Source organism: Gossypium arboreum, chromosome 7 (assembly GCF_025698485.1).
Source record: "Gossypium arboreum isolate Shixiya-1 chromosome 7, ASM2569848v2, whole genome shotgun sequence".
NCBI lineage: Eukaryota > Viridiplantae > Streptophyta > Magnoliopsida > Malvales > Malvaceae > Gossypium > Gossypium arboreum.
This window is the reverse complement of record NC_069076.1, coordinates 88,144,766-88,157,083: the sequence shown is the minus strand read 5'-3', so window position 1 is coordinate 88,157,083 and position 12,318 is coordinate 88,144,766. Positions and strand designations below refer to the sequence as shown.

The window sequence follows — 12,318 nt, the reverse complement described above, 5'->3', positions numbered from 1 at the left end:
AAAAGATAATTTTACTTATTTTATTTTATATTATTTTTTCTCTTTATTTTTTTTCTATATTTTCCTTTAATCTTCCTTTATAATATCAAACAATGCCAACAATGCTCAAAATTGACCCTCTGAGGTCGAGATGCTAGTGACTAATTCTGTTTTTGAACTTCACTGTCTACTTGCTCGACTTGACGGGATCAAAAAAGTTCTTTTTTCGATCAAAATCAATGTTTTTAGAACTAGGCAGGATCAAAAAAGTTCTTTTATCGTTCAAAATCAGTGTTTTCAGAACTAGACTGGATTGACCAGTTGGATTGGGAATCGGTCTTAGGATAGGGGTTGAACTAATTGATTTATGAACCAATACAAATCAGTTGAGCAAGCTAAAAAAAAAAGGTTGTACCAGTTCTCTCTATTTTTAAAATATTTTTATTTTTATTTTATGCTTTTTTAATAATTTTTACATATGTATAATAATATTTTTTGTCTTTTTTTTGTTGTTACATGGTTATTTTTAATTGATTTTTTAAAAAATAAACTTAACAGTTTGACTAACAATAGAGATACCAACTTAGGAAAAAATAGTTTAGGTACACTTATGACAAAAAAAATATTGAAGTACCAAAATGGGAAAAATAACACAGTTTAGGTATCAATTTATGGTTAAGCCTTTTTTTAAAAAAAAATAGGCTTGACGGAAGTACCAACTTGGGGAAAAGATAGTCTAAGTATCAAAACGAGAAAATGAGTATAGTTTAAGTACCAATTTATATGTTAAGCATATGCTTTATATTGAGTTGATTTTAATTGATTAATCCAACATCTATTATTTATTATTATACTTGTAATTGTACTCGTAAATACCTTAGAAATAAAAACATATTTTAATAATTTAAATTTTGATTTGTTGGAGGATTTATGTTATTTTTATTAAAATATGTCATAAGTTCTTGTGCTTTTTAAATTTTGGAGTTTAGTCCCTATGCTTTTATTTTTAGGAATTTAGTTCATCTACTTTTTAGATTTCAAAATTCAAGTTGAACTGTTAACGCTATTAATTTTTTTGTGACATTTTGACATAAAAAAAAATACTCATCTGGTAATCATGTAATTAAAAAAAGTGGTGTTATTTTGAATTTGAATTTAACAAAAAAAATTGACAGTGTTAACAGTTAGACTTGAATTTAGAAATTTGAAAAGTAGATGGACTAAATGCGTAGAAATGGAAGTATAAGGACTAATTGGACCTTATGACATAATTTAACCTTTCTTTTTCTGTAATGTAAAAGCACACACCAAGGTTGTTTGAACCGACCCGATCAATTGGAGCAGGAATTGATCGATTGACTCAGGAATTAGTACAAATCGGTAAAATTAGATTGTTGATCAATTTTTTATTTTTTATTTTTATAAATTTTTAATAATTTATTTAATCAAACCAATCAAGTCGAATACACCAAATGAATGACATGATGGATTAAACCACCTATCCGTTAAATTTATATCATTTTGTGCTAGTGTGATTATTAAGCAGCGCTAACCGCTATCACCACCCCTTTTCTAAGCACACCAATGTTGAAACCCATCTGAAACATAGAGCTAACCACTAACTCCAGGCCCAAACATATGTAACCTTTATCAACAATTGCAGTGAGTCATTTAGCCTTGCACACTCTTTCTAGCGTGCATTTGTAGGCTGCAAATGAGCCAATACAGGTAGGCACTTGAAAATTTATGATTATACTACTTTGTAGATTGGATATTTTTCCAAGGCCTGCTACCACTTTTCAGTAAGTTCAAATTATTATTACAAGGAAGAGATTGGTTAACATGAGTTTTATGGGGATGTTACAAAATCTTATATCAGCAACTATCATTCCTAGCAAGAATATCGGGAAAATTTTGAATGATAGGAAAACTTATTTTGAAATACTAAGGTGATTACCATTTCATCATTCTCCTCAACCAATGGCTACAGATTAAAGAGTGATTGACCAGTATGATCAATCGGTAATCATTTGATCTAAGTGTAGGCAAAATCACTGAAAATCAGCCCTCATATTTGTTTCCATGTGGTTCAACGCATCAGATATATAGAAATTTTCCTCAGTGCACCAAAGATGTTGAATGCTTCAAACAGCTTGTCATTTTCCCCAGCAGAAATTCCAGCATTGCTTTCTTTTGCATGATTTTCCAGTTTCTTTGTCTGCATGAATTGTACATACATGAAACTGAATGAACCGTGAAGCGTTAATGGAGAAACCATTGAATGGCAAATGTCCCTGCCGAACCCAATCCTGGTACATTGTTTTGATCTCTTTTCTTATATGGTTCTCACTGTTTTACTTGTATTCTTCATCTATGACATTTGGAAAGATGGGGGATAGTTTCTTAGGCAACAATCGAACCGGTTTTGTGGGTTCGTCCGAGTCTTCTCTACATGATGTTGTTAAAGATGAAACAGGGAATGCTTCTTATGTTAATGATGTTAAGATTGAAGATAATGTGGGAAAGGCCATTTATGAAACGGAAAACGATAGGAAGCCTATTAAGTTTTACATCGACAGGGATATCGATTGGTTGATCGCTTCGTTGATGGCTGATGATAATGAAACCGAAACTTTCGAGACAATATCCGGTAAAATACTGGAAGAAGAGTTCAGAAATGTGAGGGATGAACGCCCCATTGTCAGGGGCAGAAGAGAAAGCCAAGAGTAGCAAGAGACGAGGCAGGATTAAACCTGTTGAGGCTGTTGCTGCAGCCACTACCATACCCAAAAAAGTGAAGCAAGTTGTTCCACAACCAAGAACACAAAATGTGGTAAAACCCCAAGAACCAAAACCACAAAATATCGTAAAACCGGAACCCTATGCATCGCCTTGTTTGGGTCGGTACATTTTTGTTCATGATATCCCTAGGAAATTTAACCAAGACGTGCTGGACAACTGCCAGTCGCTCAGTTCATGGACAGATATGTGTGAGTCTGCATTAAACCTTGGCCTAGGCCCCCCTCTTCCGAGCAACGAAAAGCTTTATTCAAAAACTGGCTGGTCTTCGACGAACCAGTTCTTATTAGAAGTCATTTTCCACAACAGGATGAAGCAGTACCAGTGTTTAACTAATGACCCAATGGTGGCTTCAGCAATCTATGTTCCATATTATGCAGGCCTTGATGTTGGTCGTTACCTCTGGGATCCTATTGGTTATAGGAGAGACCATGATGCAATGGAGCTTGTCAAGTGGCTTGCGGGTAGACCTGAATGGAAAAAAATGTGGGGTCGAGACCATTTCTTGGTTGCTGGAAGAATCAATTGGGATTTCAGGAGGGACCTCAAGAATGTGTCTGATTGGGGCAATGGGCTTTTGAGTTACCCCGAATCAAAGAACATGACAATGCTGATAATCGAGTCGAGTCCTTGGAACAACAACGACTTCGCGATACCGTATCCCACTTATTTCCACCCTTCAAGAGATGATGATGTGTTCCAATGGCAGAACAGAATGAGAGAACTGAAGAGACGTTTCTTGTTCTCTTTTGCAGGTGCATGAAGGCCTAGTTGGGACGAGTGTATACGCAATGAAATTATCGACCAGTGACTAGTGTCAAGGAAGAGATGCAGGTTCCTAGAATGTGATCAAACCCAGAGTTGCTACAAGCCAGAAAGTTTGATGAAGTTGTTACAAAGCTCCATCTTTTGCCTACAACCTCCTGGGGATTCCTACACTAGGAGGCCAATATTTGATTCAATATTGGCAGGCTGCGTTCCAGTTTTCTTCCATCCAGGTTCTGCATATGTTCAATATTTATGGCATTTCCCCAAGGATTACACCAAATATTCTGCGCTGATACCAGCCAGTGCGCGAGGTCAACATTGAACAACTGTTGCAAAGAATCCCAAGAGATAAAAGAGCAGCAAAGAGAGATGAGGTCATAAAGCTGATTCCAAATGTGATCTATGCAGATCCTGCTTCGAGATTGCAAACCATCGAAGATGCGTTCAATCTGACAGTTAAAGGAGTTCTTGACAGAGTTGAAACAATGAGGAACCAAATGAAAGATGGGAAAGAAGTGAATTCCGAATTTCCTGAGCAAGAGTCATGGAAGTATTTCACATTTGGGAAACTTGGAGGCCACGAATGGGATCCTTTCTTCTCAAGCAAACTTGGGAAGCGGGGCACATGAATGTCGAAAGCATTTGGTGAAACTCGAAGAGTGTGCGTTCCCATGGATGTGATCCAGCTTTTCCTTTCAATGAAAAATGTGGAAGTGGGGGGAGATGTATTAGCATAAGAAACTAGGAGGAGGAACAACCATGAATCTTTTGTTTTGCTTATTGTAAATACTAGTGCCAATCTTTCACTTAGAAAACCGCCATCTGGGAAAAAAAGTATCTCACGTAGCAAAAAGACTGAAGGCAAGGATTCAATTTTTACCAATGCCCTCATGTTCTTGCAACTCACTCTCAATTAACCCAGAGACTATTTACATATAAACCCAATCACATTCCAAAAAGTGTAAACAAAAAAAGTTACCCATCTAAATATGAAAGGATTAAATGTCTATTATCTAAGCTATTTATCAAGTACCTGATTGTGTTAAAATACCATTGTATATATTAAGTTGACCTCGACAAAAGATTTAAGAGAATAAATAATTGGGAAGGGTTATTTAAGGTAAGCTAAAAAATGAAACTGGTGAATTGAGATAGAGTGGAGTTATATGAAAGCCGGGTTTGGAGTGTGAAGCACATATTTGTAATTGGGATGGACAGAGACGGAAATTAAATCCAGAACCAATCACCAAAGAGGATCAGCCAACCAAGCAAGCAGATATTTACGCGCCCAAACACGATCACCATTCACAAATTCTCCTCAAAATCCCCATCCCCATCACCATTTATAAACCCTAACTCCCTACCCTCCAAATCCCCCAATCATTTTTCGTGGTCGCAAAACCATTTCCAGATTCCAGTTTCCACACGCTTAATGTTCCCTTCCCTCCGTCACATTTAATATACCCGCCATGTCCCACTCCGTTAGACCTCACGTCGTCGGAGGTTCCGCCGTCGTTAAGCCACCCTTATCCCGGACCAAACCACCACCCTTCTCGGTTCGAGTCTCGGGTTTCTCCGCCAGCAATAGCCAGGGCTTCACCACCTCCGCCAAGGAGGAAGGGCCTTCTTGCATATTCGTTGGCCCTATCGAGACTGCCAGTCAAGAAACCTTAGAAGCTCTCTATCGCCAAGTAAGAGATTTTATTCACTAATTTCAACAACTAAGCTGTTTTTTAACTGAATTAATTAAAAATTGTTCTTGGAATCAAATGATCAGGCTCGGGATGCTTATTACAGTGGGGAGCCTTTGATAGTTGATGACATGTTTGATAGAGTAGAGGTAACTAACTTTGTTTAAACATTTAATCTTTTTATCAGTGAAAGTTTTTCTTTAATTTAATATTAATTGATATATGGTAAATGTAATTGCTTTTTATATGCAGTTAAAACTACGTTGGTATGGTTCGAAATCCGTTGTTAAGTACCCTCGTTGCAGTATAAGAAGACATTCTACTTATGCAGATGCAGAGGTAATTCTCTTTAGAATCATCTATTTGTTTATATCTCGTTTTTTTCCTGGTCTTTATGTTCTGTTCAATGCTTTATCTTTGTCCCAAATCAACTGTTAATGTAGTAAAAAAGAAAACCCATTTATGTTATGTTACACCCTGAATTGTTCAGCATATGCTTATAGCTGATGTGGTAAAGGTCTCGTATGGTACTTTTTCTATATGTTAAATGCGTAGCAAAAGATTGAGTTTTGATCCATTGTGTTGTTATGTTGTTTGGGAAATGGTGGGTAGGATCAGTGATATGTTCTCTTTGTTATTTGTATGTGTTCTGGTTGAATATTGAGCTGTTCTTGGATGTAGGGCAGGAAGATTTGTCTCAAGGTTTGGCGTTAGCAAGCATATGGATCCTTATTTTTGCATTTGGCTGTACGTTGTGTCTTGTGCCTATCATTTACACCATTAGTCTAGCGTATCAAGATCCATTCAGTTCTGGTGCGTCATACGACAGCCAAGCGGCCAACTTGGAGTTTCTTGCCACGGTTAATGGCATTCTCTTTATGGGCATTGGATCAGTGACTGGCTATCCACTTGCATCAGCTGCTGGTAAGACTTCTAACAATGTGATATTTATCTTGCTTTTGACTGATGCCTCAGAATTATACTAATTCATACTTTCTCCAGTTCGGGTGCTTCTAAGACTGTGGAGAAATGACTTGGTAGCTCTAAAGGGTGCATGCCCTAATTGTGGGGAGGAGGTGAATCTATACAAATTTTTTTCTTGCACTTATTTTATGTCTCTGAAATCTAAAAGCACCACCATATCCTTCTTTTCTCGACCTAGACATTAGATCTTCTCCTACAAACCTAACCACTATCAATCTTAACTGATTTATTATTTTGCTATAGGTATTTGCATTTGTGAAATCAGAAAAATTCAATGGTTCGCCCCACAGAGCAGATTGTCATGTCTGTGATTGCACTCTAGAGTTTCGTGCCAAGACTGAGGTAATGTAGCTTGCTTACATTTGATATAGATACAAGGCCTTTATAGAACTTGTTAACTTTTTAGTTTCACAGGATTCACTTCAATGTTTCCTCTTTTCAGTGTTTAGATCACACGTTCGTCTTTGTTTTCATAATATTTTGTATGATTTACATATCATAAATTGTTCTGAATAGGGAATGGGGATTGCAGGACATATTCATAGGATTTTTTGTTGTTGACACAGTTGTTTTTTACGTTTTTACAGCAATCTGTATCTAGACTTGGGAGAAAGTGGGTATATGGTCGTATATATCTCGTCTCACGAAAAGGTAGAAGTCGGAGGTGGATGTGAGCCTTCTGCAATGTGTACACAACGTAACTGTTAATAGAAGCACGATTCTTTTCTCTTTGATTTTTCACTTATTTTTGAAGAAACTAAATTGACTACCAGACTTCTTATACTTTAGAACGAATTGTCGAGACTCTTAAAATTAATCGTACTTAATAAGAAAAATAAATGGTTATCTTTTGCTGTTGAAGAGTGTTAATGTAGTGCAAAACAGCGAGCCAACTTTTAGGACATTATTGTCACTGCATTCATGCAATCAACTGGTTATGTAGTCATCTTTCTCCATAAGGGAAAGGCCATTTGTTTTGGGCTGCTATTCCAAAATTTTATAGCTTCAAGATCCGAAAAGGCATTTTTAACACTACACCCTCTAGAAAATACTATTGGTTCTTTAGCTCGCCATTCATTTGATTTGCATGATAAACAGTGTCATATTTAGTGCATTGCAGGAATGTTACTATGAAAAAGTTCAACCATCTTGGAGACAAATTTCTTGATTAAAAATTATCTATCTCTAAAGTATACATCTAGCCATTTGGATTTACTATCTGCTCATTCTAAACTTTTTCCATTCATTTTGTAGGCAATGATTTTAAAATTGACAAAAGAGAATATCAAAGATTGCAACTTCAAAAAATGGAAGAAATACGAATTAAAACTTCGAGATGAACAAAATCAATCAACATATATTTATCCATTTCTGCCTTTTTTATTTATTTATTTACTTACTTTATCTTTTTTTTTAATCTTATGCATGGTTCCTCTAGTTACCTTAATGCCAAACTAAATGTCTTTCATACAACGCCGCGATATTAACAATCATGGAAGCATCCAACTATCATATGGGGAGTATTTCTTTACCTTCCTTTATTTTTTTACATTTGTAATAACATTAGGAACAATGTGAATTAAGTAGGGGACTTTAGATTGAAACCTAATTAATATTTATTATTGCTTATTATAAAGTTGGAAAAATTATTGTATAGATCATTTCTATCACATTAATTATGGTCTTGTTCAATTAAAAAGAATACATCATCTTTTTTTTTTTTTTCACATCATATGTGCAGTTGAACTAAACTTCTAAATCAAAGATGATATGTCTTCTTTTAGTTAGGCAAAATCATAAATGATGTGGTAGAAATAGCCTATAAAATTATTTCTTCTTAAATTGATTGATTTTTTTTTCCTGTTTTTGGTTGCGGAAAAAGTGTTGTCCAAAACTTTGTCAAGGACAATTAACTTGCTTTATCCTTGCGCATGAATTGTATTTTTATTGCCTTTCATACATGTTTTTATTATCTACCAGTAGCACGAATTTCACTACCTCGATATTTTAAGAATTTAGACATTAGGTGAATTTTATTCCATGACTTAACCTTACAAGAAACACTTTAGGCCGGTGTGATTATATGAGTTAAATTATGTGAATTGAATGCTCCATGATGATTAGTTTTTGCTAAATCGGTTGGGATACTTTATTAGCACAAGTTCCGTCTTATAGATAATTTTTCAAAAAAAGTTAGAAAAAAAAAAACCAATAAAGTGTCATATACTCCGTTAATTATTTAGATCATGAGTAATGTCGAAACCCTTTTTATTTTAAAAATAATGGGGATCGATTTTGAAAAAAAAAAATATGGAGTCGCCACTAATCTTTTGATTTAGGTGTGATTGAGCCACCTACTAAAACACTTTATTCAATGAAAAATAATTTTGGTTCGTGTAAAATCAAATGAAATGGGTCCGGGAGTCGGTTACGCATGAGGAAGGGTTAGCACCCTCATGACGCCCAAAAATTGGTATCAAATTGATTTGATGCTGTCCTTATACCAAAAGGTCTTAAAAGAAAAGCTTTTCAAAGTATGATTTTTTTTAAAAATGCTTGAATAGTTCAAATTAGTAGTAAAAAATCTCTCGTTTTAAAGACATGCAGTATCATACTCAGCACGGTTGGATACGATCCTTTATACCTTTAAAAACGCGATTAATTTTCGACTTTTGAAAACTCATACATTAAATTATAAAAGGTTATCCAAATATTTGGTTCACCGGAAAAGTCATACCCAATACGATTGAGCATGATTTTCTAAATTCCCCAAACATTAGAAATTGCCTTATTTCAGAATTATTGAATGATAAAAGAAATTAAAAATTTGCTCAAAAACACGTTTATATGTTTTAAAATAGATGAAATACTTAATGCATCAAGACATATATATATAAAAAAAAGGGTTAATGAATTTGAAATAATATACACAAAGTACAATAAACCTTACTTAATACATCTAACAATTATATACAATCATTCTAAGTATAATATAATCAAAAATTCTTTAAGCATGGATAGTGAATAATTAATACAAAATAATATACGATAATTAACATGACACAAAATAAAATGATGCACAAAAAATATGTATGAAACAAAATGGAATTGGAAATCAATATAAGACATTGATGATCACATAATATATATATAAGTTGAAAAACTTGGGATACATGTTTATTGAAATAGTTAGTATAAAATAAAAGTTCAAATCAAATTATATATGAAATATTTAAAACACAAATTCATTCAAAATTGATAATTCACATGATAACTTAAATAATGTATTAACAATACATGATATAACATAATATACATAATAAATTCATAAAATATGTCTATACTAGTAAATTTGGGAATAATTATTTGTACAAAATGAAGTCAATAATGTATGAAAAAAGTAAGTATATAAATTATATATATATAACAAAATTTTTAAGAAAAAAAAACAAGGTCATATACAAAAGGTAAAACTAATATTTACAAAATATATAAATTTAGTGATGTATATTTATAAAATTATATATATAAAGGAAATTTTAAAACAAATAATATATAACATAATTTTACATGTAGCAAAACGATTTGAATTGATGGAACACATAAATAATGCATACATAAGGATAATATGAGAGTATATACAATAAATAAGTTATATGATTTAAAATATGGTTCTTAAAAGAAATATATTATACACATAGAAAAATATTTACATAAAGTTATATGAAAATAATAACATGTACTATAGTAAAAATAATTTAATATGGGTAATGTACACATGAAGACATTGTTAAAATAATTGAATATTAAAATAATATGGAATAAAAAATATGAATTATAAAATTAACTTAAAATTAGCATAAATTATATATATACGACAAATAACGTAAAAAAACTGCAATTATATACAAATTTACTAAAAATTATATGTATAAAATATTAATATTTAGTAAATGTATATAAATTTAATACATACCAATGTTTTTGTATACGTATAGTTAGAATTTAAATAATGTAGAAAACATATGATTTTATTTTAACCAACAATTACATATATAACATAAATAGGTGAAGAAGAAAAAACAATTAACTGTACATATGATGCAAATTACAACATTACATAAAATTGTGTGCAACAAGTAGAAACACAATTACCCAAATTACAATAAACAAATAACCAATAATACAAATGATACAATTAATATGAACATTACAACTAATATAAATGATAAAAAATAAAGAATAAATCTATATACATCAATAAAGTAATTCAAAATGGTAAAACCAAATTTAAAACTATAGCATAAGTCTAACAAATTACTCAATGAAAATCAAAGTAAAATAAAAGGATAATTTGCATAAATAAATAAACTATTAATAATAAAATAAGGACTCATATATAACACACTTGAATTCACAGGGACCATGTTCGAAATTGTCCCTGATCCTGAAACACTGCGTGAAGGTATAGATTAAAATGCAAGATTATACAAATTCTGGGGAAAATTTAAAAGAAAACCAAAACAAAACAGTTACAAGAAGGATTTAATCACAATGCGGCGCAAAGGGGAGGGGCCTGCTACATAAATAAACCATTTCATACGCAAGAGGGTGGATCCGGGTCTCCAAACGGGCTGACACACGGACCCTATCCCCCCTTGAAACGGCGCCGTTTTAATAACAGGCCATTTAACCTTCCTTTCCCATTCCTTCCCCAAAACGCAACTAATCTTTCCAATTAAAATATATGCTATCAGCCCAATCCCTTAGGGTTTCATCTAGCAGGTGCCGCCAACAAGAGGAGCATTTGAGTTATGAAATCAATTTGCAGCCTTAAGATCTCTCCCCTGTTTTCGATTTCAACGAAACAAAGAAGATCCATGGCGAATTTGCAAAGTAAGATATCTTCTTTCGCTTTACTTTTTATTTTGAAATACAATATCGAAATATTGAATAGGAAAATGAAACGATTCAACGAAAAAAAAACTAAAAGCCAGTAAAAAAAACTGAAAATCACCTTTATAAATTTGCCTTTGAAATACTTTCTCTCGTATTTAGTATGCGTGCGTAAGTGTATACTATGCGTAGGTATCTATTCTGTGTGCGTAAAAATACAGGGATGAAATCAATGGCTTCTTATAGCCTGATTTTTTGAAGTGAAAAATAAATAAAAAATACATTTATTTGTTGTATTCTGTTAGCAATTCTTCTGGTGTATTCCTGTGCAGACCCGGCCGTACAGAGGAAACGTGCGAAGGAGGCCGTGCAAGGATTCACTCGTGGGAGCCTCAACTTTCTAACCGATTCCAGAAGCTTCTGGTGCCCTCCTCTGCTGCACTCTCTCTTGGTGTTTTGGGCCTCGGGTATGGGTTTAGGATTATTGGGTCATGGGTTAGGGATTTTAGAATTTGGGTTGAAATTATATTTGGGCTGGTAAAATTTGTAAAAGGACATTGATATTTGGATTTTTTGTTTGTGTGTTTTTTTTATTTTTGGTTTTTAATTTCTATTTTTTATTCTAATGGGCCCGGGCGAAATGGGCCTATTACAAGTAAAGTTTTAGAATTGTGATTGATTGAAGAATTAGAGTCAAGTGTTTGAGCTGTCATTTGTTTTCGTGTCAAAAGAACGAGTGACATTCTAATATATTCACTTACTCTGTTAATCCTAATAGTTATGAGTAGAACTGGTAGCCATCTAAAGTTATGTAACACTCCTCACTCTCAATGAATGGGAGATGCTGCCGGAGTATTAACGTGATAAATACTTTGATTTATTCAAGAAATTAAACTTAAAAATATTTTTATAAAATTATAAAAAATATTTAAATTCTATTAAAAATAAGTTTTATGCTTTTTTTTAAATAAAGTTCAAAATCTTATAATGTATATTAACAAAAAAAAATTAAGTAATTTGTAAAGTATGGAACATTACTTAATTTGTTAAAGGTTTATCAAATCTTTTGAGAATTTATAAGAAATTAACTAAAATCAAAATAGAAAAGGGACGTTAGGTTGTCACCTAGGCAATACTACAATTATTATAAATGTGTACAATAAGAAGCCGCCTAAGCAACCCAAACTACTGCATAGGTGGT

The 12,318-nt window shown here is 32.9% G+C and overlaps 2 protein-coding genes and 1 long non-coding RNA gene across 4 annotated transcripts; all 3 read left to right on the top strand.

The window, feature by feature from the left end:
- Positions 1-2,950: 2,950 nt before the first annotated feature.
- LOC108468425 (probable xyloglucan galactosyltransferase GT11) lies at positions 2,951-4,290 on the top strand. Its single transcript, XM_017769309.2, is given in 2 exon segments — positions 2,951-3,849; positions 3,851-4,290. Coding segments are annotated over 2 exon segments (1,209 nt in total). The 5' UTR covers positions 2,951-2,965; the 3' UTR covers positions 4,176-4,290.
- A 314-nt stretch (positions 4,291-4,604) lies between these two features.
- Positions 4,605-7,940, top strand: LOC108468977 (PGR5-like protein 1A, chloroplastic). 2 transcript variants are annotated; one of them, XM_053030830.1, is made up of 8 exons: positions 4,605-5,237; positions 5,324-5,386; positions 5,490-5,576; positions 5,924-6,161; positions 6,240-6,313; positions 6,465-6,563; positions 6,809-6,872; positions 7,476-7,940. In XM_053030830.1, the coding sequence occupies exons 1-8, from the start codon at positions 5,016-5,018 to the stop codon at positions 7,559-7,561; spliced, it is 933 nt and encodes a 310-aa protein (XP_052886790.1). In that variant the 5' UTR covers positions 4,605-5,015; the 3' UTR covers positions 7,562-7,940. The 2 variants fall into 2 exon arrangements, with proteins under 2 accessions (XP_052886790.1, XP_052886791.1); XM_053030831.1 differs by having other exon boundaries at positions 4,606-5,237; positions 7,660-7,940.
- A 2,785-nt stretch (positions 7,941-10,725) lies between these two features.
- Positions 10,726-11,892, top strand: LOC108475449 (uncharacterized). Its single transcript, XR_001869975.2, has 2 exons — positions 10,726-11,117; positions 11,450-11,892. It is a non-coding gene; the product is annotated as an uncharacterized LOC108475449 (long non-coding RNA).
- Positions 11,893-12,318: the final 426 nt, after the last annotated feature.